The following is a 24,428-nucleotide window of genomic DNA, read 5'->3' as shown; positions in this document are numbered from 1 at the left end:
TCCAAAGAATGGAACCACATTCTTCCAAAAGACCGCCATATTAGGTATTTTTTGATGATGTTGGTGGAGTGTGCTGTGTCAGTCTGCATGTCAGTCTCCCTATGGTATTTACTGGGCTGAGATCTGGTGACAGTGAAGGCCACAGGCACATGATTCACATCATTTTCATTTTCATATTCATCAAACCGTACGGTGACCCCCGTGTTCCCGGTATGATTAAATCTGCAGTCACTGTGTTCCTCTGCTTATTTGTTCTGGTTTTTCCCTTTGTCAACAGTTTAGTTTGTTGATCTGCATGTCATCACCACAAGTAAACTATGGGCTTGTACTGTTTACAGTGTGCAATATCTGCACTCAACATCTGCACCAGTGAAACAAAATGCTGGACATCTTCAGTGTTACCACTCCTTATGAAAGTATGAATCAGTAAAAGTTTCCCCTTCTAACCTTCTGAAGTGCCGTAGTGCTGACGTGAAGCTTTTTCATAGGCCCCGCCTCCACTGGCCCGCTGACAAGAGCATCGCCTTGGTTACCGCGAAGCTGGCGATGCTGAAAGATTAGAGGGTCCTCTTCCTCCTCAGCCAGAGTATAGCCCTATTATGACCACAAACACATACACACACACATACACAGGCCACACACACACACACAGCCCACACACAGACTGACTGTTGAGTCATGCATCAAAACATGCTTTGTGAACGTGGAAGTGTATTTCCTTCCTGGGGGATAACTGTTGATAAACACGGCATGGTAATGACTTGCTTATGGTGAACTGCACATAGAAAAAGTGTTTTTTATTTATTATTATTATGTAATTTATTGCTGGACCATGTGAAGTTGCTCTGTGTCATGGAGGATTAATGTGTTTGCACCTGACTCAGCAAAAGGCAGAGAATAACGAACAGATGCTCATGAATCCAGGAGACATGTTGGAAATGTTCAAAGTTTCGACTGGTTTATTATGTACGTGAGAAAAGCTGGATATATTGAGGGGGACTGACCTTAACAATGCGACAGATGAGTATGTCATAACGCTGGTGGTTGATCCTGTGTTTCAGCATCACTTTGTTCACCATGGGGATGAAGATCTGGTACTGAAAATGAGAGGGAAGGAAAGCAGAGTAAATAAAAGGGTGTTTGTGGGCTTTATGTGGTTTAGTCTTGCTACCTCTTTCCCCTCATCATGAGCCAAATAACTGAGTATCTAACCACTATGAGCCTCAGATCAAAAGCTTCCCCTGTACATTCACTGCCAGATGTGGCTGCACGTGGACTGGCGGCTGGTGAGGTTAGGCCTGAAAACCATAGGATGGTTTAGGGATAAGGGAGGGGAAGGCTCAGGAGGAAGGGGGGAGAGGGGGTAAATGTGACCTCATCCACTCTCATAAACACCACCCCCCGCCGTCAAACGGCCAATGACATCAACAGTCTGGCAGGAAGTAATAAAAACTCGGGGTGGGAGTGGAGGGGTAGGGGGGTTACCGAAATGCTGTTCTTGTGAAGCCAGCAGTAGGGAGGGAGGAAGGAGTCTACTGAATGATAGCTACATCTAAAATGAGCCCCGGGGACGGCTGTAGTTACTTTCTTGCCCAACTGGAACACAAGCGAGGACAGGGTGTCCATAGAGGTGGAGCGCAGTTCAGGCGTGCTGTCAAGTGTCCGAACAATCGGGTGGATAATGCGTGAGGCGTAGTCTGTGAAGTCCAGGGACTCTGTCAGCCGGTCAAGTGTCTCCAAGGCAACCCTGAACCATACAGAGGAAAAACAGATGAACAGAGGGAGCTCAGTTTCACTTAAATATTAGGAAGACAGAGACAAACAGAGACATGGCCTGCTCTGAAGGACTTTTTAACATGTGAAAGGTTGAGGTAGTTACCAGCTAGATTCTTCTATGTCAAAGAAAGTGCAAATAAAAATGGAAGCCCTAGAAAGAAGCTTCTAGTTTCATTTTTCCAGTTCTGTGGTGAAAGTGTGTCACAAATTAAAATAAAAAAACTTAAGAGATAACACATCTAAGTTAAATCAATAAAAATCCATTGAGGATTCCAGTGAGAATGGATTTAAATATTAAGTATTTAGATCTCAAACTACAGCTGCGTGAGCGCAAGGGGCAGTTGTGTGCGGTACTGACTTGCGGGCCTGCAGGGGCACATCGGGGGCATCAAACAGCTTGACAATGGGAGGCAGCAGCAAGTGGAGGTAGTCGTCTAGGTTGGCACCAAACAGCTGGATGGCGTTCAGCAGCTGCAAATTAAAAGCACAGGCTGCTCAGTCCCAAATACCGCAACACTCAACATGAGCGGGTTTCACTTTAATGAGCTTGTTATGGTTAAATGGTTTTTCTTGAGGAACTCTAAAAGAAAAGCCGGACGGTGTTGCGTTTCAGCGAGGTGCTGGCATACACGCTAGCCTTCCCAGGAAAACCCTGCAATACTATGAGTTGAGCGAATAACCAGATAACTTACTTGTATGTCGCTTCAAAGCACACGGACCACAAAAATACAATACAAAGTGCACTAGAGCCACTAATATGGCATATTTCAAATACAATACTCCACACTGAAACACGCGATGCAGGGCGCGCTGGTGGGCCTGCTGTCATATAATACACATACATGTGACATGTGATTTTTGTCAGTTTTAGAGTCTGTAGAAGTTTATCCATTCCTAAACCCCCTTCTTTGTTATTATTTATTTCTTCTCTCTTTCTTTTACTAAGTGCAAAATCTGACTTCCAGCACCTCCCTGTAGTCCTCCAGGGGCAAAATACCTTTGTAAAAAAAGGAAATCAGGGTTGTAAATGTGCACTCGTCTATTACACCTTTACAAATAATGTTCCTGTAATGTTCCTGAGAAATGTGGCCATCACATGCACTGAGTAAAGCATAGCGTGTACGTCACCTAACTAACTAACTGCGTGATCACTTTCTTCTAAGAACCTGGTGGTAGTCGTGCCAGTTAAATTTTTGCATCATTTATTCGTGTCATCAAGATGATTAAAATTAGAAGCACAACTGAGATGGGAAACAAATCGGAGCTTATATTACAATGATGTTTCCTCTGCAAACCTTAATGGGATTCTAACTCAATGGTTTCATTGTGAGTGAGCACAGACACATCCATCAGCTGTTCGTATATCTTCTTGTTGCAATTTCAAAACGTGGTAATGACACTGATGAGGGAGGGGCGGCCAAAAAGACTGGTTGCCTACTTGTCGTCTGAACATAAGGTGACTTCCCGTAATTGAGCGCGATCCTCGTCCATCATGATTAGACAATATAATAAGGATAACACACCAATTTTTTTCTGAGCGCTGTGGAAACTTTTCATGTAATTTCTAATGGGGTGACACCAAATCTGATTCTGGTGCAGACATTTTGAAGCCGTCATGACGCAACAGTCTGAAGGTAAAGTTTTGAGTGCTGTTTCCATCCAGTCAGCCAGCTGTCCACGACACATCTTAAATAAAAATGTAACTGTGTGGTTGTTTTTTTGTTTTTTCAGAGGGTTTCTGTAGTTTGGTCTAATGTTCAAGCCATCTTGTGTGGAGCATGTGTGAGCAGCGTACGTGGATAGATGGTGGTCTTAAAGGATGACGTATGTTGCAGCCAACAAACCCACCCTCAGGCCCCCCAACACACAACCCGCACCTCCAACACCATGTCTAAATTGCACACGGCGAGACAGCAGGAAGCCGAGGTGGAGGTGTGCAAGTGTGTGTGTGTGTGTGTGTGTGTGTGTGCGTGCTTGTGCTGTGGGGTATCGGTGGCTGGACAGAAGAAAAAAAAAGAACTCCATGAAATGATGGAAGTATGTTTTTCTTTTCTTCTACTCTGGACTGGAAGGTAACCTGATTCCCAGGTCCCCCCCATTTCATGACCCCCATCCTGTGCTTAAGATTACGCTCCAGACCCAGTTATAGACTCTCCAGACTGTGGGCTGCTGGGTTATCTAATACTGCAGACTCTGAGACAGAACTGCACCAGAGCCGAGAGCACTAGATGACAGTGCTCCTTATGATTCTGCCTTTGTGGTCTTCACCCAGACCATGATTTAGGGTTTGAGGGAAAACCCTGACAACTACTGGCAGCAGCTGCTGAAACAGGAGAGTGTGTTAGCTACAGGTCTATACCGTCTTTGAACTGCTGCATTACAAGCGAACGGCTTAGACCTGAACGGTCTTGATGGATATTGTCGGAAACCACAAACAGAAAACAGTGCCACAGTAAGTCAAATGTGGGCTGCGCTCCTGTGCTTCCTCAAAGAGTGTGGAGTGATGGGAGTAGTTTTTAAACAGTCATTCCTCTTGGCAGCGCTAGAAAAATGAAGTTATGTACTCAAATACCAACTCGGATCTGACATATGATCTTTTCAATCTCATTACTGCACTTTCTCCACCGGATTTATGACACACAATGTGTCACTTTTCCTACATTAATCAGTGAAGTTGTCAAATGTCAAAGTGAGCTGAGTGGTAAACTCTGACCTAAAAAAAAGAAAATCAGTTATGTAACATTGTTTGGGGTCATTTTATACTGTGACACGGGTATTACTCTTCGACTGCCATAATTAATAACAGGCACTGAACGGTCTCTATTACACCTACCATATATTTGTGTGTAAAGATATTTCACCTTCAGTTGTCCATATTTTAGAATAGACTGTAGGAAGCAACTACAAGCACATATGGATGTGTAAGTGCTTTTCCCTCTTTCCTGTACATCTTTCGCTTTTCTCCGCCTGGTAATATTTATTTTATGCTGTGTGGCTAAAAAGCAGGGGGAACAGGAAATAATGCAAGATGGGATGTACACATAAACTACTATAGCAACCATAGCTAACATGCTCACAACAGCGTTCCACAAAATTTCTACCTTTACAGCGTTTTATTAACCTGTGTCTGCGCCCTGGCCCACTGCAGCCAAACAGCCTCCCTTCCTTCTCTGCTCCTTTTATTATTGCTGCACAAGCGATATTTCCTGAATGAGAGGTCAATGCAACACTATCTCTCAGACCAGCTGGACACTGGAGAGTCTCGCAATTGTGTGTGTCAAAGTTCAATTAGGCTGAACTCTGCAAAAACGCACCGGAGGCAGGTCAATACGCAGCTGGAAGTGAATGTGTCGCCTCTGTTCCGCATTGAATGGGAAACGAATTTCAGTCCAACTGCGCCATTAGGCTTCCCTCGAAAAGGTTCAAAAAATAATTTGCTATGTTGGTATTTAAAGGTACGTGTGCTGAAAGCATTAGAAACTGCACTGTTTATATCCATGTTATACATCCAAGGTTAGCAGTCACCTTTTTTCTTTCCTTTTGGCTTGGAGCGTTACCGCCACAAACTGCTGATTAGTGAAATAACATTACACCGTCTGCAGGAATGTGTAGCGTGCAGCCCACCTGCCTGTGCCTCATACAGGGACACACTCATAAAAGCGTGGCTCTACAGTGCTGCTAGTGGTCGAAACCCACACCGGCTACATTCAAATCTCCAGTATCTGTTCAAACTTGCTTCTCTGTTGATATAATTAGATTATTAATCAGCAATTACTTGCTACAACATATTAAAGATCCTTCCATTCAGCTTTTTAATTTCTGTGACCTATCGGCTTATTCAGCTGTTCTACATCCACAGTTCCCAAACCTCATCCTCTCGACTCAAAAGCCTGCTGCAATCTGATGTACTGATGTGCACATGGGACACATTTGGAAAAGCTCCACTCTTTTTCTAGGCAAAATGTGGGATTCATCAATGTTGCACTACACACAGGGCTTTGGGTTCAACAAAGACTACTGTATATTAAAAACATGATACACAAAATAGAGGAAAAACTGGTATAATCCTTCAGATTTGCAAACGGTAAATAAATAAGCATGAGAAAACAGTGACGGTCTCAGATAGAAAACTGAGATCAAACATATCATATCACATATTCAGGCAGTATAAAAAAAAAAAAAGACAATTAAATCATAGAGAGGACTACACTAAGAAAATAACCTCATTATGAGCACATTATTAAAAGCACACACACTGGGGTCTCTCTGATGATGATGATGATGATTATACTGCCTGTGCAGTGGACCACAGCAGGCAGTTTGGTCTCTGTTTATTGCAAGTACTGTACGTTCAAATGAGTCAGTTTCATTTTTATTTCTGCTGCTGCTCTGCACTCTGCTGAGTAAGCATTCGTGGCAGCATGAACCTGTTTCCAAGCAATATTTTTTTATTTGTTATGTCTCTGCTGAGGGCTCTGAGAACACTTTGTTTAAGCTGTTCCAGCTCTGTGACCACAATTTCAATTCCAGCCTTTCCGGATTCATCTCTGCAACCTCTCAATGTGTTGTTCCTCTATTGTTTATATTTTTCAGTTCAGTTTGTATGTTTGTTTTTCACTTTTCTTCTCTGATTTATTCAGTACATTTTCATATTCTGTATAATTGAACGTTTTGACTTTAGAAAAACAAACAAAAGAAATCACAAAACATTTATTTCTCAATCTTTTATAAAGACAAAAGGCATGTTTTACTGCTAAACCTTCTGAGGACTGTCAAATAATAAAAGCTTAGAATTAGTTGTTATCTGGTATTATTTTGTCCAGGATAACCTCTGTGAGTCAATGTGGGACTAATAGCAGCTTTTCTTCTTGTTCTAAACTCATAGACAATAAAGCTTTCTCTACTTCAGCCTGGTGTAAGCCTATAATTACACAGCAGGACTGCAGATTTTTGTCATCTGTAAACAGCACCACCTTTCACTCACCTTGATAGTGACACTGCGCCCGGTGCTGTTGTCGTGCATGAAGACACGCAGCATGTGTGGGATGAGCTGAGGCAGATAGAGCTTGAACTCTCCGCCCAGTGCCACCACAATCTGCTCAATCAGGAGGATGATGGTGTTCTGCATGGGGTTGTTTGGCGTCCAGTACTCCTGCAGCACAGAGCAAAACATGTTGTTATTAGTTAGAACCACATCACATGGAGTATTTCTTCCAATACTGAGAAACTATAAACTCTGTGCATGGCTTTGTACAGCACGCAAGTGGACTGCAGTACTGTAAGTCGAATGTACACATATCCACTCTCCCAGTGACCTGATGCTAGGTTTCAGTTTCCCAGCTCTAATATCATATGAAGATTAAAGTTAGTCCACCACCTGAACTGAACAACAACAGTTAAATAATATCTGCAGGTATATTTTCTTAAAACATAGAGCCAACATATGAATACTTGCTGAGCTAACAAAAAGACTCCACTGGCCTAAATATGAGTGACCTAAATTAATACAAGTCCAATTTCTGTATATAAAGTTTTACAATATTCTGAGGGTACGTCCAAAGCAGCTTAGCTCAAAGCACTACCTCATCCACCTTGCTCTGGTATAGTACTGAGGGGTTGTTTTTTTTTTTGCCGGTCTGAGGAATTGGGTCAAAATGTGTTTCCATCAATGAGGTGAGTGTGAGAGAGACGTTCAGACAGATTTCCCTCTGGAAATACAAAACGTTCACATGCCAGAGGCAGAGAGAGAGTGAGAGAGAGAGAGAGCAATATAATCGTAGATAGCGAGGAATGGAGATAATTTCCTGTCAACTGGGACTGACATCACGTCTCTGTGTGACTTGTGACACCGTTTTGGAAAATTTAGACATGGCCACTGTGTACATTGGCGATTATAACAATTGGGAGTTAAGTTGGAGGACTTGAAGTCACGCAATACGTCAATCAGTCAATGGGCCTCAGCTGTGAGATCTGGCGGAGGTGTTTTGTCGGTGACCAGAGGTCTCGAGCAGCCCCCAACTTCCTGCTTTCCCTCCCTGTGGCAGCTGACTAGAGTGCAAGTGAGTGTACATCCTGAATGGCTATTCCAGCCTCCTCATCTGGATGCGGGAACTGAGCTGGAGCAAAACTGAATAGATTCTTTGTTTCACTCGCCGTTTATGAACTCAGAGGGACCCGAGGCACATTGGTCCAGTTCTCTCGATTACTTTTCTCCAGGAGGAGTCACCGTTTACCGCCATCGCAAAAGTGTCGGTAACAATGTTACCTAAAATTCTGACACAAGGACAGTCACATTGTGTGCTAGACACGTGTGTTTGTGAAAGCGCAGGGGCCATGACTTTAGGAGTTCTTGCACATCATGTGATAGGAGTGAATGTCAGAGTTTTTTTTTTATTGGATATGAATGAGTGGAAATGTACAAAAGAGCAGGTCCTAGCAGAGTAACTCTAAACAATGAGCAACTCTAAACAAAGGGAACAAAAGTATATTGTCCAACTATAACTAACATGATTTCTCATTCTCAGACTCACACAGCTTCTTTTAATCTTGACGGTTAAGTATCACACCACACATGATGTGTTTTTTTGTGTGACATGAAGGGAGACTTTCATCAAGGGGCATTGAACACATTACTCCTAATGAGGAAAGTAGAGAGCACAACTGAGTGCAATTAAGAGTTTGCAGCTGTTTGCCTGACTCACAAGAAAACAAGAGGGGCAGGATGATCAGTGCTTAGAGAATGGAGAGGGATGGGGAAGGTGGGGGTATTGACACAGCTACTCACTCTGATGAGGGTGAAGATGTCGTCCATGTAGGGGCGGATGTGGATCTTCACAAAGCACACCACCATTCCCATCTGCTGGAAGAGGAACTGGACGACAACAAGAGCACAGACAGCGAAGTGAGTGAGAGACCCGCTTTGTGAATATCTGAACATTAACCAGGAAACAGCCTCTTCCCTCTCGTTCTGCAGTGCTGCCTACCTCTCGGATGCTGGCATCACAGACCCGGATGACATTGAGGAAAGTGGGCATGACCTGGGGAAGGAACTGGACACACTTGAGGCCAAGAGACTTAAAGATGAAGGTGACAGCCTGGACCACCATAGTATGGTGGTTAGAGAGTGAAGGGTCCCTCAGGATGCGCATCAGGGTGACGATTGCCACGGCCGGGTAAAACTCATCCAGGGGCAGGTTGCCCATGTTCACTAGCATCTCACTGGTGCTGTAGTCAGCTGGGAAGGAAGAGAAAACAGAGGGGTTCACTTTTGTTTTTGTTACTGAATAATCATGCAACACCTGCAACGTCTCACACTCTTGAGGAAGATTATACGATGTGCAATAAACAAATGAGAAAGCCGCTGGTACTTCCAGCCAAGTATTTCTACTTTTGTCAACTATCTGAGGGAAGCTTCCTGATGGTAACACAAGAGCTCAAATGCTACGTCCTCAAAAAAGTAATGAAAAGTGTTAATATGAAAGAGCTACTGAGTCATCTGGTAGAGTTTAGATATTCAACAGTCAGACAAACTGTCTATAAATGGAGATGATTTAGTTCTATGGATACTCTCCCCTCATGGGGAGGTGGGCACCCACCTGAGATGACTCCAAAAGCACAAGACAGAATGATCAGTAACGTAACAAAGAAGCTCAGACTAAGAGCTAAAGGCTTAAAGGATTCATATTTTATAAATCCAATTCCTGCATTAACCCCTTGTGAATATGTAGGAGTGAATGCAATGCTGTCATGACTCTGCAAGACCATTAGCCAAGCAATCATTCTCCAGTGTGTGAGTCTGCGTCTGTCGACGCCTCCTTTCCTCCGCACTAAATACAGTAAATGCTTCTGGTGCTGGTGATAAATTCTGACAACAGTAATGGGCTGATAGGAGAGGAGATGTTGTTGGCTTGTTGCTGCTGGACACTTGTCAGTTCTGGCACCAACTCTCATTATAGCACCGGCCAACAAATCAAATAAGGATTTTTTTTTTTTTTTGTTCTTTTTTATTTCAAGACGAAGCTTCACTGTAATAGTTGATGACTGTGTGTTTCGTCTTGTTTAAAACCTCAAGAGCAGCTATGGAAAACTAACTTTGTTTGCCAACATAAACATATTACCGTTTCTTTTTTGGGCTACTTTTCATTCTTGTTTTGCCATTATGAGGTATTACACAATGATATGAGTTCGCACAGTTATATAACTTTCAGCTAGATGTGTGATAATACCAGAGCACAAATTAAATACACCGAGCACATTATCGTTTTAAATGAGGTAACTATGCTATATAAGATTTAGATTGATCAAGGCAACCAACTGACAGATTTGTGTTTATAATCATAAAGAGACTTAACATATTAAAATACATCTGACCACCTCCGCGAGTGGTTTGGCACACGGTGAGGATTGAACCGGCAGAATACAGCAGATCCTTCACGCGTTAGTGGAAACATCTTTTCTTGAAAAGAAAAATTGCCTCCATGTTGTGGTTTACTTGCACCGTAAAATCTGGTTGACTGAAGAATCATCATGAATTCCACTATGAGGCCTCAATAACACTGTACATGCTCACACACACACACATTGTGAGATTTTAAAAAAGATAGAAGAGAAATGTTCTATGCGACACAATATTTACAGTACATACATTCATTGTTCGACCAATCAAATACATGCAAGAGCACATTCCTGATAAAACACTGCACAGCATATAAACCTGTGTAGGGTTTTGGTGTCTGATAAGGCGTCCAGCTCACAGATGTATAACTCAATCCAGCCTCCCTGGATCGAATTCCATCTTCTCATGAGCAGCTAGTAAATAGTGCCTTTTTTTTTTTTGGGTCGAGCGCTTGATAAATCTCGCTTTTACCCCAACATTTAAGATATTGCTGCCATCTGTATTACACTGTTTCAGCATCACTTCAAGTGCTGGAGAATCTAAGGAGCCGCATGAGGGTTTTGGCAGTCACGCCCAGATTTACAGAGCAGAATTTTCTTTCTTCTTTCTTGCATTTCTTAAAATAAGCCAAGCAACACTGGAGGTCTTTTTTTTTTAACATTTATAATGCACATTTAAATTTTTAAATAAGTAGTTTTATTAATGTTTTCTGTGACAGACAATGCAAATGGGGTCAGTCTGTCCATTTATCTATGCAGAGCTACTGAGTTTTACAAGGCATGTGAGAATACAGATGTCTGGTATCCAGCGTTTCACTGGCCTTCTGCAGGAGTACAGTTTCAGCTGCTCCAGCTGTCTCCCCTCAGACTCTGGGCTGTAGACATACAGATTGGCACGGGGCCTGTAGGTAACAGAGGGTAGCTTTTCTGCTGGATCTTTAATTCCAGCCTTCACCAGGTCTAGGTTAATGATGGTGATAGATGGCCACACATCTGTATCTTTACAACCCACAAACAGGCACCAGTGTAGCTAAGTGAGGCAGCAGTACTGTAGTAATTCAGGCTTCAGCTGTGTTGGGGGAAAAAAAAAACTGAATTGTTTCCTCGCCATAATAACAGCTGTAAGTACAGCAACCTACTAAGAAGGAATACACATCATTTCATCAGTTTTATGACCCTGACGTTCTGTAGTGACGTGATTGGTCCTGTTTGAAGTCAGGTGAGGAGATGGGCCCAGCCAATGGCCTCCCACATAACAAAACACATGCTGTCAAAGATGCTAGTGCTCCAGACGCTGACCCTGACAAATCTGCCAACAGATATACGGCCTCCAGTTCTGGTCACAGTCCATTTAGTCCGAGAACAAACTGGTAAAACTATTACCATATTGTCCAAGGTCACATACTGAGACATGTGACTGGATCGGACAAGTGGAGACCTGCATTCTCCATACACAATCCACATGACTACAGACAGATTAGCATTTTTATTGTCATCATTATGAATTTTCAAGCTCTCCAGAGGACGACAGCCTTTGAGGGAGCAACACTTTTCATTATGTGCTGCAATTCAATTTAAAATTCTCCGTCCAAAGTAAAGGCACGTAAAAAGCTCCTGAATTACTATGAGAGTGTTTATAATTTATCTACCTGAATTCAGTGTTTGTAGCCATTGGTGTGTAACAGTTAATGTAGTGGGTTAAAAGTGAGCGAAGCAGGAAGACTGGTGGGAAAGAATATGACCCAGATGTACAACCTGGTATTAACTAAGTAATGACAGTATTTGGACACAAATTCATCTTTTCATACAGACACTGCCAAGGTAAAAAAAAAAAAATAAAACTCAGTGTTCCTCTCGTCACATAAATTTCATGCTTTGTTCTGAGGGTTCGTGAAAACAAATATATTAACAAAACAGAGTCTGCCAGCAATAAGATGATGAATGATTCAGTTGATATGGTTCTACATTTAAGTGTATATGAACCGTATCAGAAATCAATTCTCCCAAATAGAAACAGTGATGTAAATCACTTACAATCAGTCTATAAAACTGTGATAAGTCCGATTTAAGTCTGAATATCTCAACTAGAGTTTGACTCTAGCCAATTAATCGTCCTCATTCAGGAGATTTAGCTTTTAGAACTTTGATCTTCTCTTCAAACCTAAAGTCAGAGTTGCTGTTGACTTTTCAAATGTTTTGAGCACATGGACATTTCATTTCTCTGCAGTTTATTCATAATGAGCTGTAGATTTATACAATGTATAACAGCCAAACTGTAAATGATAAGTGGTTTTGGCCAGAGAGGATTTCATTAGTTCACATGAGCCGGATTCAACAAGGCAGATAATTAAAGGATGTATTCAGTTCCTCTCTCGAGTGATCGTATTCTGACCAATGGAAAAGTGTGCTCAAGATTTCAAAGGTATGTTATACTCACAGCTCTTTCCACTGCACTGACTTATAACTAACTGATATTGTTCAGTTCAAGAATACATCTTCTATCACTAAACAGCTGGTTTAGAAAATATTATGACCTGTGAACATCTGTCCTGTACACATTAGCTGGATTGCGTCACTATGTCCTTTTATAAGCTTGACAAGAAAAAACAAAAAAACACAGACACACAATCTGTAGCTGGAACATTATCAGTCCAAATGTTGCAGAATAATTGATGCAGCAAATTATGACCAACTGCAAATGTCTTGTTTTACATCTCAGACTTCTTTTTTTGAATCACTTTTACGTTTTATAAATCTTCTAAAATGGCAACTGCCACTTCATAAGTTTTGTGACCTTTAAGACGGAAGTTGTTTGTTCAAATAAGTTTCCCTTATAATCCTTGAAGTGTGAAGTGGAGAAATGTGTCTCTGTCTGGGGGCTACCTGCTGCCAGATTTGAGCATTTCCTGACTGGAGTGTTTATATTATTAAAAAAAACAAATCCATTATGGTGAATGGAAGTTATCTAAGGCCACAATAATACCAAGTCCTGTACATACAAACTCTTTACAATACTTACTATACTGCAACTTAAAGGAACTCAAATAAGAAGTGATCACAAGCCTACCTGAGTCCTGACTGGACTTGGACTCAGAGAGTGAGACAGCGGAGGCGTCTCGGGATTGGTCAATCATCCCGATGTTCACCTTATGCTTGTAGGGGTCCAGAGCACCGAGAAGACCCAGAACACGGATAGCCTGTTGGGAGACATGCAGCACGCACACAGTTAGCAATTTCAACCAGCCTCTTGCACTCGACTTTGATGTGGCTACTGATGTTTAGAATTATTTGTACAATTATCGTTTAAGCATTAAAAAAAAAAAACAAGCCAAGCTATTTATCAATCTTTTTTTGAAACACTTAAACAGTTACTACTGTCTCCTTACAGCTCTGATGCTCTGTTATTTATCCACTTATTGGTAAAGTGAGGAATATTTGCAACACGAAAACGAAAATAAAGTCAAAACATCAGCAGCAGAGGTGTTGGAGTATGTTGCATGAGTGGTTTGAGAAGCATCTCTGGATGTAATGAAACTTCTTTATGTGTGTGCCCACTGGAACTGATTTATATTGAGTATTTGATGCTTGTGGGATGTGGGATATTCCTGCATTAATAAAGTTTAAAGTTTAAAGTGATACTGGAGGGATTTCAGATCAGTTCGATAGTGGAGACAAAGTGCAAGAGTTACCAGAGCTAGCATCCGTGCGCCGTACACCACACTGACAAGTCACTCTGAGCCTCACATAATGTAACAGGCGAGAGAAGAAATTATGACAATTATCACTTACATCACAACTCAGGACTTTGGAAAAAAGTTCCACATAACTACGGATAAATATGGAAAAATGCGCATGGCCTCATACTGTACGTATTCATGCGATTATAATTCACTGGTCAAAGTCAACACGTCTAAACAGACCTTTCCGTGTTTGGTGTGTGTTGACAGGTAAAAAGGTTTCTGGCCTCATACTGAGTCACTGTGAGCATACCTCTCTCCTGATCCCCTGGTTTTGTTCCGTCTTGAGGAAGTTGAGCAGCACCTCCAGAAGGGAAGGGTACTTGCGGTAAGGCTCCACCACGTAGCCCGTGCTAGCCACCTGCTGGCCCAGTGTCCACAGCGCCACCTGGTGGAAAATCAAGAGGAAGATTCTCTTTGATCAAAGCTATTGATAGAGAAACATGAATCATAACATTTAGAATCAGCTTTTATTCACATTGCTTCATTACAAACATGTAATAAAAAACAAGCATTAATCCTGTTTGCCTGCCCCAGCCAACAATTCTAAACTAGTTTCCAGTCCCTTATTGATCTGCCATTGTAATACTGCAGGGGTAATTTGGTCATACTTTTGAATGACCTTTTCTTTTGTTAAGTTCTGGCACACAATTCTGTTTAAACGGGAAATACCAGAAGCACAATGTTCTCGAAATGCTTTCTGACTAACTTAAACTCTTTCCCGAAATGATATCCTGCTGTGTTTACTGAAGTACATGTGTATTTACTGTACCCAAGAAATAAATATTTTTCAGAACCCGGAGTAGTGCTGAGGAGAGATGAGAAAAAAAAAAAAAAAAAAAAACATTAGAACCAGATGAAGCTGATTCATTTTCTTCACATACCTGTCGCTTGGCCAATGAGGAGGAGTCTTGCAGCATGTCCATGATGATAGGAAAAAGTTCGTCCATCCACTTCCTCATCTCTAGGCCACTCACCTGACAGAGCAGGCACAGAACCAATCAAAGCTGTGGAAATCTCATAATCTGTCCAATATCCTGTCAATAGGATCTTCTGAAAATCTAAAAGGGGGATGAATAATTGCTTTGTGCACTGTTTTACATTAAAATGACTAGTCATCCCTGTTTAATATGACCTTATCAATCAATAGCCCTTTATGTAGAATTTTTATCTTATTAAAGCATTTCTCAAATTATTCTGCAGGCAGGCTTTTGTTTGGTTGTGGAAAGTTCCTATTGCTTTCAGTCCATTGTTCTCAGTGTCCCTGAGTCAGATTTGTCAGGGTAGAGGGATGTTTTGCTGTCTGCAATATTTATTACAGTGTCTTTTTTGATACCAGCACTAGCACTTACCAAAGAATTCTACACAAAGGGGCTCTCTGCTTGTATACATCTTTTATCACAAAGCCGCAGAGTTAATATTGAATTCAATGTCCATCTATATTTCCTACATTTTCCTGCGTCTTCGCCTGTTGGTTCTTGAGCAGCTGCACTTCTGCTTTGTCCTGCACTGAGCCAACTGTCAACACCTGGTCTACCTTAGCATCTCCTGCACTCTCTCTGAACTTCAGGGTCTGCCTGCCTTTAACTGTGCTTTCCTGACGCCTCTGTGAGGACCATCGTACCACCTAGACAGGATGGAGCAAGGCACACATCGATGGGTAGGGCTCTATCCTCTACATTCAGAAAAAAGGACAAGCCCAGATTGTTTGCATTAAAACTGTTACTGCAAGACTCAAACAATGTAATCATGTGCACAGGATAGCAAATCCTCAGGTTTATTCAGTTTCAATCTGCAGCAGCTGTAAAAACAATGTGAAATATATATGCTAATACTGTCTTCACGAAACATAATGGAGTCTAACGGTCCAGTCTTACCTGAGCCAACTCGCCAATTGTCGCAAGCACACTAATGACTACTCCAGGGTTGGGGTCTGGGTCTTTCAGCTTGAGGATAAGAGCCTGTAAAAGTAAAAAAAGTAGAGTGGTAATGGACTTGAGCCTTTACTGAAAACTATACTGAATACACATGCTCCTCTCAGGTAACAGCCTGAGAGAAGCATAGTGAAAGGTGTCTGAGTATATGAATGTTTAGATTTATACACCTTCACAATGGAGAAATAACAGAGTTGTACCTTGAGGATGGGCTCCATATACGGCCGTATGAGGCGGGGGGCGTTGGACACCAGATGGCCAAGCATACGAGCACTCTGCTCTTTGTTCCTGCCGACACCACTGTGCTCCAGCTCTGTTAAGATCTGTGACAAAATTCAAAACAGAGTGAAACAAACAGCCACTTACTCTTTATCTGGAATGAATCTTAATGAGGTGAATTCATGGTGTACATAATAGTGTTACAGGAGCTGTCTGTGTGCTATAACTCCCTAAAACCATCATCAAAGAAACCACAGTCTTATACAGGAATACTTTGGACTTTAAAGGTGTGAATAATACCATGGCCTATTCTGCCCTCTGTAGGTATCTAATTGAAACAACAGACAACAAGTGATTTTTCTCAAGCATAAGATATTTGTGTTGACAGATGTATAAGACAGAAAAAATATCTCAAAATTGTATTCTTTATTAAAGATATTCTCCACTTGCAGGAATATAATAACCAAAATGGAAACCATGTTGATTTGTTAATCAAACAAATTATTTCAACAAGGTCTTGGAATGTTTTCATGATTTGAACTACTCAAGAAACCCTTGAATTTAATGCTGAAGGCGTGTAAAGATTGATTGACGTGATTATGGCATATGTGCTGCTCATATGTGCCACCCGCTGTGTCTCTCCTACCTGGATGAGCATCTTGCGTAGGAAGGGCATGACAAAGGCAGGGTTCATGCTGCTGAGGCGTCCAATTGTGCAGATGGCGAGCTCTCTGATCTCAAACACTTCATCGTTCAGTGCGACAAACAGCGCCTGCAAGTTCTCAGCCTGAGCGAGGTGAGCGTCAAAACGCTCGTCGAGAGATGCCAACACACAGTATCGAATATCTGGATCTGCGAGGAACAGAGGTGAGAAAAATGAATTTGACTCTTTTATTACCTTTATCATGATGGGTCATTGCTGCAGGTCACAAATGCTGAAATGCTGATCCTTCAACATCGAGTTCTCATTATCAGCGATACTATAGTATTAACAATTCTTTTTTTAAATAATACTCATCAAATCCACATGGCACTACTGTCCCTTTTCTCCTGCTTTTTTATTATCTCCACCAAGGTTATGTTTTCACCTGTCTATGTTTGTAAACAGGATTACACAAGAAGTACAGAACTGCTTTGCACCGGACTTCCTGGAGGGATGGTGTATATCCGGATCATTTCCCATGAATTTTGAATTGTTTTCTCTGAAGTCCGGTGTCTGCTGTTCGATCGGCCTTGGTGGAGGTCTTGCGCTTTCTGATTGCCCTTCCACTCCTCTTTCATGCGTTACCTGGGTCAGTGATTCCAACAACCAGCAGCTTGCTGAGCACATCTGCAACAACCTGCACAGCTGTCTGGCTGACAACATGGCCGTTGATCAGGTGGATGGAGGGGGTAAGAAGACGTGAGCAGGTCCGAGCTGCCTCCATCCGGATCTCCTTGTGTTCACTATTTAGGAAGTGATCGGCGCAGTGGCGCACAAACTGGGTGAGGGAGTGTCCTGGTTAAAGACATAGAGAGTTAGAATAATGGGTGAACTACTATGAGATTTGGCATTAAAAATACTGTTTAAACAGATGTAGTTGAGGGCAGATAATCACAAAACATGTTGGGTGTAGTTTTTGCAATTTGGAAATGAATGTATCAGGCTTCAATTAGCAATAACTTGGGTCGTCCTTTGGCTCATTTCAAACAGTTTGAGATTTGAAAACTAAAACTCTGAAGAAGTCTGGTGGTGTGCTGCAGACTTTGAGAAGTGACTGTTTCACCCCAGGCTGCTGTATATAAAGAGTACTGCTCGAAAATATTGAGCAATATTAAGATTTTGTTATTTTATTTGCGTTATCCCAATTCCTTGTCACTGCAAATTATATTACATATGTTGTTGACGGCCACTGCAGTGAACAGAAACGTTACCAGTCGCACCAGTGAACCGCAGATTCTGTTGATACATTTATAAAACTTCACCAAAATGCGACAATAACTCAGTGTGAAAGGGGAGTTAAAAACAAAAAGAGAAGAATACAATTGACTATTAGATAGAACTGTTAAGTATTTTTGATCCAGTGATATGCTGTTTAAAGTCCTGTGAGTCCAATCAACAGAACAGCTGGAAGTGTTTTCTTCACCTTTAGTGGCTTCAGTCTTATACCTGATGGTTTATGCCTGCGATTTAAAAGCACAATATTTCTTTCCAGCTTCACTGAATGTGCAGTGTGCAGGCAACAACGCATTAACTCCATCAGTTATTTCTGTACGATCTTCTCAGTCTGGAATGGCACTACCAGGGCTTGAAAATGTGTCATTTTTCTCTACTGACAGAACCGAATTTACAATACAAGTGTGATTAATCAGTGGAGTTTGCTGCATTAGTACAAAATTGGGAGTCTGCATATTTTTTCATTCTTTGGGTTTTGTGTTATGTAAAGTCCTACTTTAAGCCCATTATTTTTCAGAAGCTGCGCCTTATTCAAGGTTCTTACCCTCAAATTCAAAGCTTCCCAGTGTGCGCAGGGCCAGTGTGATGCTGCCAACGTCGCTTGCCTCTGGGATGTTGGTGAGGCTTGGCGAGGCCAGCTGGTGAGCCAGGCCTTTGGGCATGCCAGGGTGACGCAGCGGCTTGTGCATCAACACGAGGGAAAGCATCTTCAGAAGACCGTCTTGAATGTCCTTCTTCAGCTGGGGGATTTGGCGGCTCAGGTCATACAGCACTGCTGTCAGCGCAGGACTACGTGAATAGGACAAAGTGGACAAACAGACCTTTAAACATACTGTAAGTTAAATAAGGACTAAGTAAAATCAACAAATATAATTCAAATTCTGGATTTAAATCTTGCTACATGTATAAACCCAGCCCAAAAAGTTCAGGAGGCAAAGGCAGAGCCTTGTCAGTTGAATTATTTAGCACTGTGGTGAAATGTATTCTGTCTTACCTCAGGCCCACAGCCAGCATAGGCTCCAGCAGCTCCTTGATGTCTGGCTGGATGCTGGGACCCATGGCTCTGGAAAGCATGCTGATACAGGTGAACACTGTGGCATCCACCTGCATGGTCTTCTGCCTCCTGCACACACAGAAGACCAGAAAGTGTAAAACATACACTATAATGATGAGTCTCTTTTCATTTCATGGAAAGTATCCCAAAAATAATTTTTAAACAACTCCACCACAGAGCAGATACTACCCAGAATATAAATGTTCGATGTGGTTTTCTATTTTTCATTAATAGAGTGAGAATGAATTTAGCCCTTGGAGATTAGGGAGGGTCTCATCCAACCTAAAGCTATAAAACAGAATGATCCTTAAAACATGTGAAACGGCAATGATAATAGAAACTAAAGAGACAAGAGAAATGAACAAAACTGTGTAGCTGTGTCCAAAATCAGTTCCTTATTAGGGAGTCATGAGTGTTGGTGAGCAGTAAATTGAGATTTCAGACACTAACTAATCGCCATTTTGCATCAGCCGTGAAGTCGGACAATGGTAATTCTTTGCATCTATAAAATATGGAGTATTGTATTGTGGGATTGTTAGAGGAAAGTAGGGTATATTTTACATTTCTGACACAGCCAAGAACTAAAATACAACAGGATAATCTGATCTGATACGACATATCAATATGTGAATATGAAGAAATATAAAGTAAGTAACATAATATTTAGTATCTAGAGACTCTGACACAAACTGTGAGACAAGATAATATTTATAATTACTGACTTGTGCGCAAAGTCCTTCGGTGGCAGGGCCGCCTTGATGATCTCAAGGATCTTGGAGAGGTACGGCTGAATTTCTGCCCTGACGGCCACAACCAGTAGCCCCAGGGCCTGGAAAGCAGCCGTCCTCTCTTTCTCCTTCTTCAAACAGCCCAGCAGGTAGCCCATGGTGTCTGACAGGTACTGGTCTGCATGGTGGATGGAGCAACCACAAAGCAAATGATTAAGCACAGATGTAGGGCTTTGTGGAGAACACATACATCAACCGACTGGGAGAAATTACAAGCAATTTATTACAACAAAAGCCAACTGACATCAGGACGGAGGAGAACAAAAAGTAATGCTCATGATCTCTTCACATTTCTTACGCATCAACAGCAGATACATTGATAGGAAGAATGAATGGTTGCAAGTTAATTTACCAAAGATGGATTCAACCGGATCATGGACGACATTCAAACATGAATGGGTCCCACCTGTAAAGGTATGTGGCTGGAAAGCAGCCAGGCGTGGAAGCAGGTTGAGGATGGTCATCTGGATCAGAGGGTTTTTACTGGCCTTGTATTTCAGCACCCATCGACATACCTGGACAAACAACATAATGAAAGGTTGTGTAAACTATTATCTAGTGCATCAAAATAGCACTGGCCTTGTGTTGTTCACCTTGTGACATACTTTTTAAATATCTTCACAAGCCCACTGCAATTACCGTGGGAGCTAAGGGGCAATACTTCTGACATAAAGTCAGAAATCTTAAAATGAGAAAACTCCCACACACCGTCTCCCTTAGATTTAATGTAAGGGACGCTTCTTAATAATAATAATTGCTTATACACATATGCTAGGACATATATGGTGGGCTACTGGGTAGATGAAAATCCTGAACAAATTTAGGGCTGAAAAAAAATTATCTAAATATCTATATTATCTAATCTAAATATTATCTAAAGCAATTTCTTGTCAAAGATTCTTTAGTCTACCTTCACTTATCCTTGCAGATAATCTTAACATTAAATATGCAATCTAGAACTTAGCTCTCCCTGTAGGCAACATATAGGCAGTCCAAATAAAAACTGAGCTTCAATATCATCATGTACTCCATTACTGCTCTGCACCCAAAACCAGTTCACCCTAGCGCTCATTCTGGAGTGAAATAAAACAACAGCTGAACAGCAGGTACAAGCTGCATAGTTGTGCAGGGTTTGATGTCCATTTAAGAAGCGTCACGATCATGTTTTTGCTTAAAATAACATAAAAGAAATTATATATCTTAAGAGTTGTGCCATTACAGCCATGAACAGTTTCTTGAGCTGTTAAACTGGTTATCTGTGAAAACAATTGTTGCGCCCCTGGAGTAGCCAGACCCCTGCTGTAAAATCTACCTGGTCGAATCGCTCCTCCATCAGCTCACGGCAGTATCGGCTCTCCACCAGTGAGGTCTTGGCGGGTACCGGTGTGGCTCCGAAGCTGAGGAAGCCCTGAGGCGTGCTGTAGCCCAACAAGCCCAGGAGGGCGTTTGACTGCTGTGGCTGCACCGACTGGAAGCTAGTGAAGGGGGTGATATGGCGGGGCTTGGTTCCAAATCCCATCAGCTCCTTGCAGTACTTATCATGGACCAGCTGCTGCTGCGTGATCTCCTCCATCTCCTCACGCATGCGCTGTCATAGAAGTAAACCAGTGAGTGGAATGTTTTGTTTTTTGGATGTGAGGAATGTGTCCACAGTGAAATCAGAACTGACCTCTCCTTCCATACTGCTGATGCGAACCAACTCATTCAGGATCAGAAGAGCACCGTGGACCCTGTCGTCACGATTCATTCCTTTCTCTTTGGCCAAAGTCTCATCAAAACCTTTTTCTGCCTCCTCGAAGGTTTGCTGTTGCAGAAAATACAAAACACTCATGCTGTCTATCACAAGGACATAGGTTTTCCCCTGGCAAGTACAACATATACTGACGAAGAAAACTTCTTTAAAAAATTAAGAATGTCCTACTTTGTACCACTGTGGTTTCTGCATTTCCTTGGTCTCCCTCTGTGTGGTGAGGATGAGGCAGGCTCGCAGGGCAGACACAGCCCCTTCTCGGATGGCTTGCTTGGGATCCCATACTGCGTAAAAGATGTTATCAAAGAAGGGCTGCACTTGCTGAAAGAAGAAGGTGGGTGCGCTCACAGCCAGCTCCCTCAACACCAACACCTGGAATAGGCAGAAAACCGTTATTTCTGTGTCTAATCATTAATTGTCTCTGTTATGTTTTACTTCTTTACAGAGTAAATAAACAGCAAGTTAACGCGTTATTATTAGAAACTAGGCAGTTATCATGTTATTCCAGGGATCTAAAGTTTAATCTAAAATCTATAAAATGTGCAACAGGAAATATAATTTGTGTGCACTGCTGCACCTTTGAGTGCATAGAGTGCAAAATGTTTTACTGATCACTACAACATCTGCTAAAACATTCAGAATCTTTCTGTAAAAATCATGTATTTAAAAATCATTTGTGGACAGTGAATATACATGTACAAAGTAGTAATAGCTCCTTAATCCCAAAGGACATTGCTCATGTTACAAACAAAAAAACTGTCTCCTCAACAGCAACGAGTATGGTTTCTATCCAGGGAAAGCTAGACTAATCACAAATAAGCCTAGTGTAGCTTTCTAAAAGTAAGATATAAAAATACAGTGGTGCAATGGAATAGTCTTGAGTCAAATGATCATCTGCCCTCATCTCCAGCAAACATATGCAGCAACAAGAAGTAGTGGTTTTTCAACAACAAACACAGTCCCAGTTGCCTGCAGGTCACTTACTGCAGCATGGCGTCTGCCTTCATTCCTGTCTGCTCCCAGCCACTCCAGGGCCCTTTTCACCTCAAACTCCACATATTCCGCAGTAAAGGTGTCCCCGGCCATAGACAGGTGGCCCATGGCTTTAGAGGCCATCTCCATAACCACTGGGTCGCTGGAGGGGAGCAGGTTGCGCAGGTAGTTGGCAAAACGGCTGATCCTGGTGGCATTGCCTCCCTCGACTCCAATCAGACTCACTGGAACAAATTATAGTTTTACATATACAGTGTTTATATTGTTATATTTCATGTGATATAAACAGAGACAATAAGTTATTTTCAAGCTAATTTCATAAATTAAAGTTAAATGTAAACTTTAAAAAAGGGCTTGACTGTATTGACAACTTACCAATGGCGAGAATGCCTCCTTTCTTCTCATTCACATCAGAACTGGATACCAGTTCAAATATGTGATGGTTTAACTCATCATAGAATGTAGTGGCTTCATCTTGGCTTAACTGTGGAAGGCACAAAACCAGTATAACAAAAACCAGCAAGGAGGAACAGAGTATGTCTAAGTAAAGAAAACTAATAATAACAACCACAGAGAAGTGTGGATTCATTTCACTTCTGAAACAGTGTAAGCAGCTGATCACTCTACATCTCTTGTAGCAACAACACAGTAGTAGTACACAGTGTTTCTGAATATAGTCATATCCTCATGACAGATTTCTATGGCGTCCATGTTTATGCCTGTTGTTACCTCTCTCAGCTCTGTAGTCACATAGTGCTGCAGATCTTTGGCAGATTTTGCTCTGGTGTCTTCATTTCGACTTTTCAGACCACTGACAAACTGCTGCAGCACAGTGGCTGTGCCTGACATGATCACCATTTGGATGGCCTTGTCTGCAAGACGACAAATACATAAAGGAGACACACAATCTGTCACTACAACCTTCTGAGTTATGGATACAAAGGCAACAGATACACCAATAACAAATGTTAACACGATACTTGGAAGGAGAGAATAGTTGAATTGATTTGGTAACACACCAGGTCAATGTTGTTGTTGTTGTTGTTAGCTCACGGTAAAGCTAGCTAACGTGTCTAGGGTTAGCTAACGGTTGTGTCAACCTTGCTAGTTAGCAATATAAAAAACACAAAGACATTCAACTGAGCTGGAAAATTAACATGGTCTACACAGTTAATGCAATACTGACACGTCCAGGGGGTATAATTCAGGTACAGGCTAATTTGGAACCTCATAAGTGTATCATGCTGGTTTTCTTTAGCAAACGCTAGCTACTGCTTGCTAACGTTAAGCTATCTACCAAACATTTACATCCGATAATAAAGTCATGTTGTATCACTTACGTGTTTATATTTATATATCGGCCAGTTAATTGTTATTCGGCGCTTGCAGAATATCTCTCATTGTAAGTCTACCTGGACAGTACAGGTCTAGGTTAACTAGCTAGGGTATGTCTCTGTTGACTTGGACCGACTCCAGAAAGGCACACAGGAAACTTCACAAGCGCTGAGCTGCGCAGCCGAAACGCAGCTCGCATGTAGTTGAGTGCAGGTTTGATGCACTGACAGCTAACTTCAGTATGATTGGATTTGTACTTCTGTGCGATTTTAAAATAGAGAAACTCCCCTTATCTTCCACAGACAAAGGCTTGGCCATTAATCTACAAACAATTTCTCCCGCATAGGTGTTTTATTTTGGGGAAAAAATGGGAAAAGTCAGCAAAATGTTCAAAAATAAATCCTTATCTTATCCTAACTGGTTTAACAATAATATAATTCTAGTAAACCAATTGTTAAATATTAATGGAGTTATTGAGCTACTCTGAATTTCTTGACCCCAAAAGAGTATAC

At 41.7% G+C, this 24,428-nt stretch overlaps 1 protein-coding gene across 2 annotated transcripts in view; it reads right to left on the bottom strand.

Moving 5' to 3' along the window:
• Nucleotides 1-24,061, bottom strand: part of mtor (mechanistic target of rapamycin kinase) — an 81,709-nt gene extending 57,648 nt beyond the window's left edge. The window contains exons 1-25 of one of the 2 annotated variants that reach the window (XM_056384417.1): nt 23,922-24,061; nt 23,311-23,453; nt 22,957-23,065; nt 22,573-22,805; nt 21,760-21,960; nt 21,508-21,642; nt 21,151-21,426; nt 20,191-20,353; nt 19,773-19,956; nt 18,991-19,119; nt 18,541-18,785; nt 17,349-17,558; nt 16,707-16,912; nt 16,042-16,164; nt 15,785-15,868; nt 14,792-14,884; nt 14,161-14,295; nt 13,238-13,367; nt 8,760-9,010; nt 8,561-8,647; nt 6,761-6,928; nt 2,135-2,247; nt 1,585-1,747; nt 1,005-1,097; nt 448-594 (exon numbers count right to left, since the gene is read on the bottom strand). In XM_056384417.1, the coding sequence (XP_056240392.1) occupies nt 448-594; nt 1,005-1,097; nt 1,585-1,747; nt 2,135-2,247; nt 6,761-6,928; nt 8,561-8,647; nt 8,760-9,010; nt 13,238-13,367; nt 14,161-14,295; nt 14,792-14,884; nt 15,785-15,868; nt 16,042-16,164; nt 16,707-16,912; nt 17,349-17,558; nt 18,541-18,785; nt 18,991-19,119; nt 19,773-19,956; nt 20,191-20,353; nt 21,151-21,426; nt 21,508-21,642; nt 21,760-21,960; nt 22,573-22,805; nt 22,957-23,065; nt 23,311-23,439 (3,807 nt within the window). In that variant the 5' untranslated portion in view covers nt 23,440-23,453; nt 23,922-24,061. The remainder of the gene's footprint in view (nt 1-447; nt 595-1,004; nt 1,098-1,584; nt 1,748-2,134; nt 2,248-6,760; nt 6,929-8,560; nt 8,648-8,759; nt 9,011-13,237; nt 13,368-14,160; nt 14,296-14,791; nt 14,885-15,784; nt 15,869-16,041; nt 16,165-16,706; nt 16,913-17,348; nt 17,559-18,540; nt 18,786-18,990; nt 19,120-19,772; nt 19,957-20,190; nt 20,354-21,150; nt 21,427-21,507; nt 21,643-21,759; nt 21,961-22,572; nt 22,806-22,956; nt 23,066-23,310; nt 23,454-23,921) is intronic. The other variant, XM_056384418.1, reaches the window with a different exon arrangement.
• Nucleotides 24,062-24,428: the final 367 nt, after the last annotated feature.

The sequence above is a fragment of the Seriola aureovittata genome, chromosome 9 (assembly GCF_021018895.1).
Source record: "Seriola aureovittata isolate HTS-2021-v1 ecotype China chromosome 9, ASM2101889v1, whole genome shotgun sequence".
NCBI classification, from domain to species: Eukaryota; Metazoa; Chordata; class Actinopteri; order Carangiformes; family Carangidae; genus Seriola; species Seriola aureovittata.
Note: the sequence above shows the minus strand (reverse complement) of the source record. Positions and strands in the feature narration are given on the sequence as shown.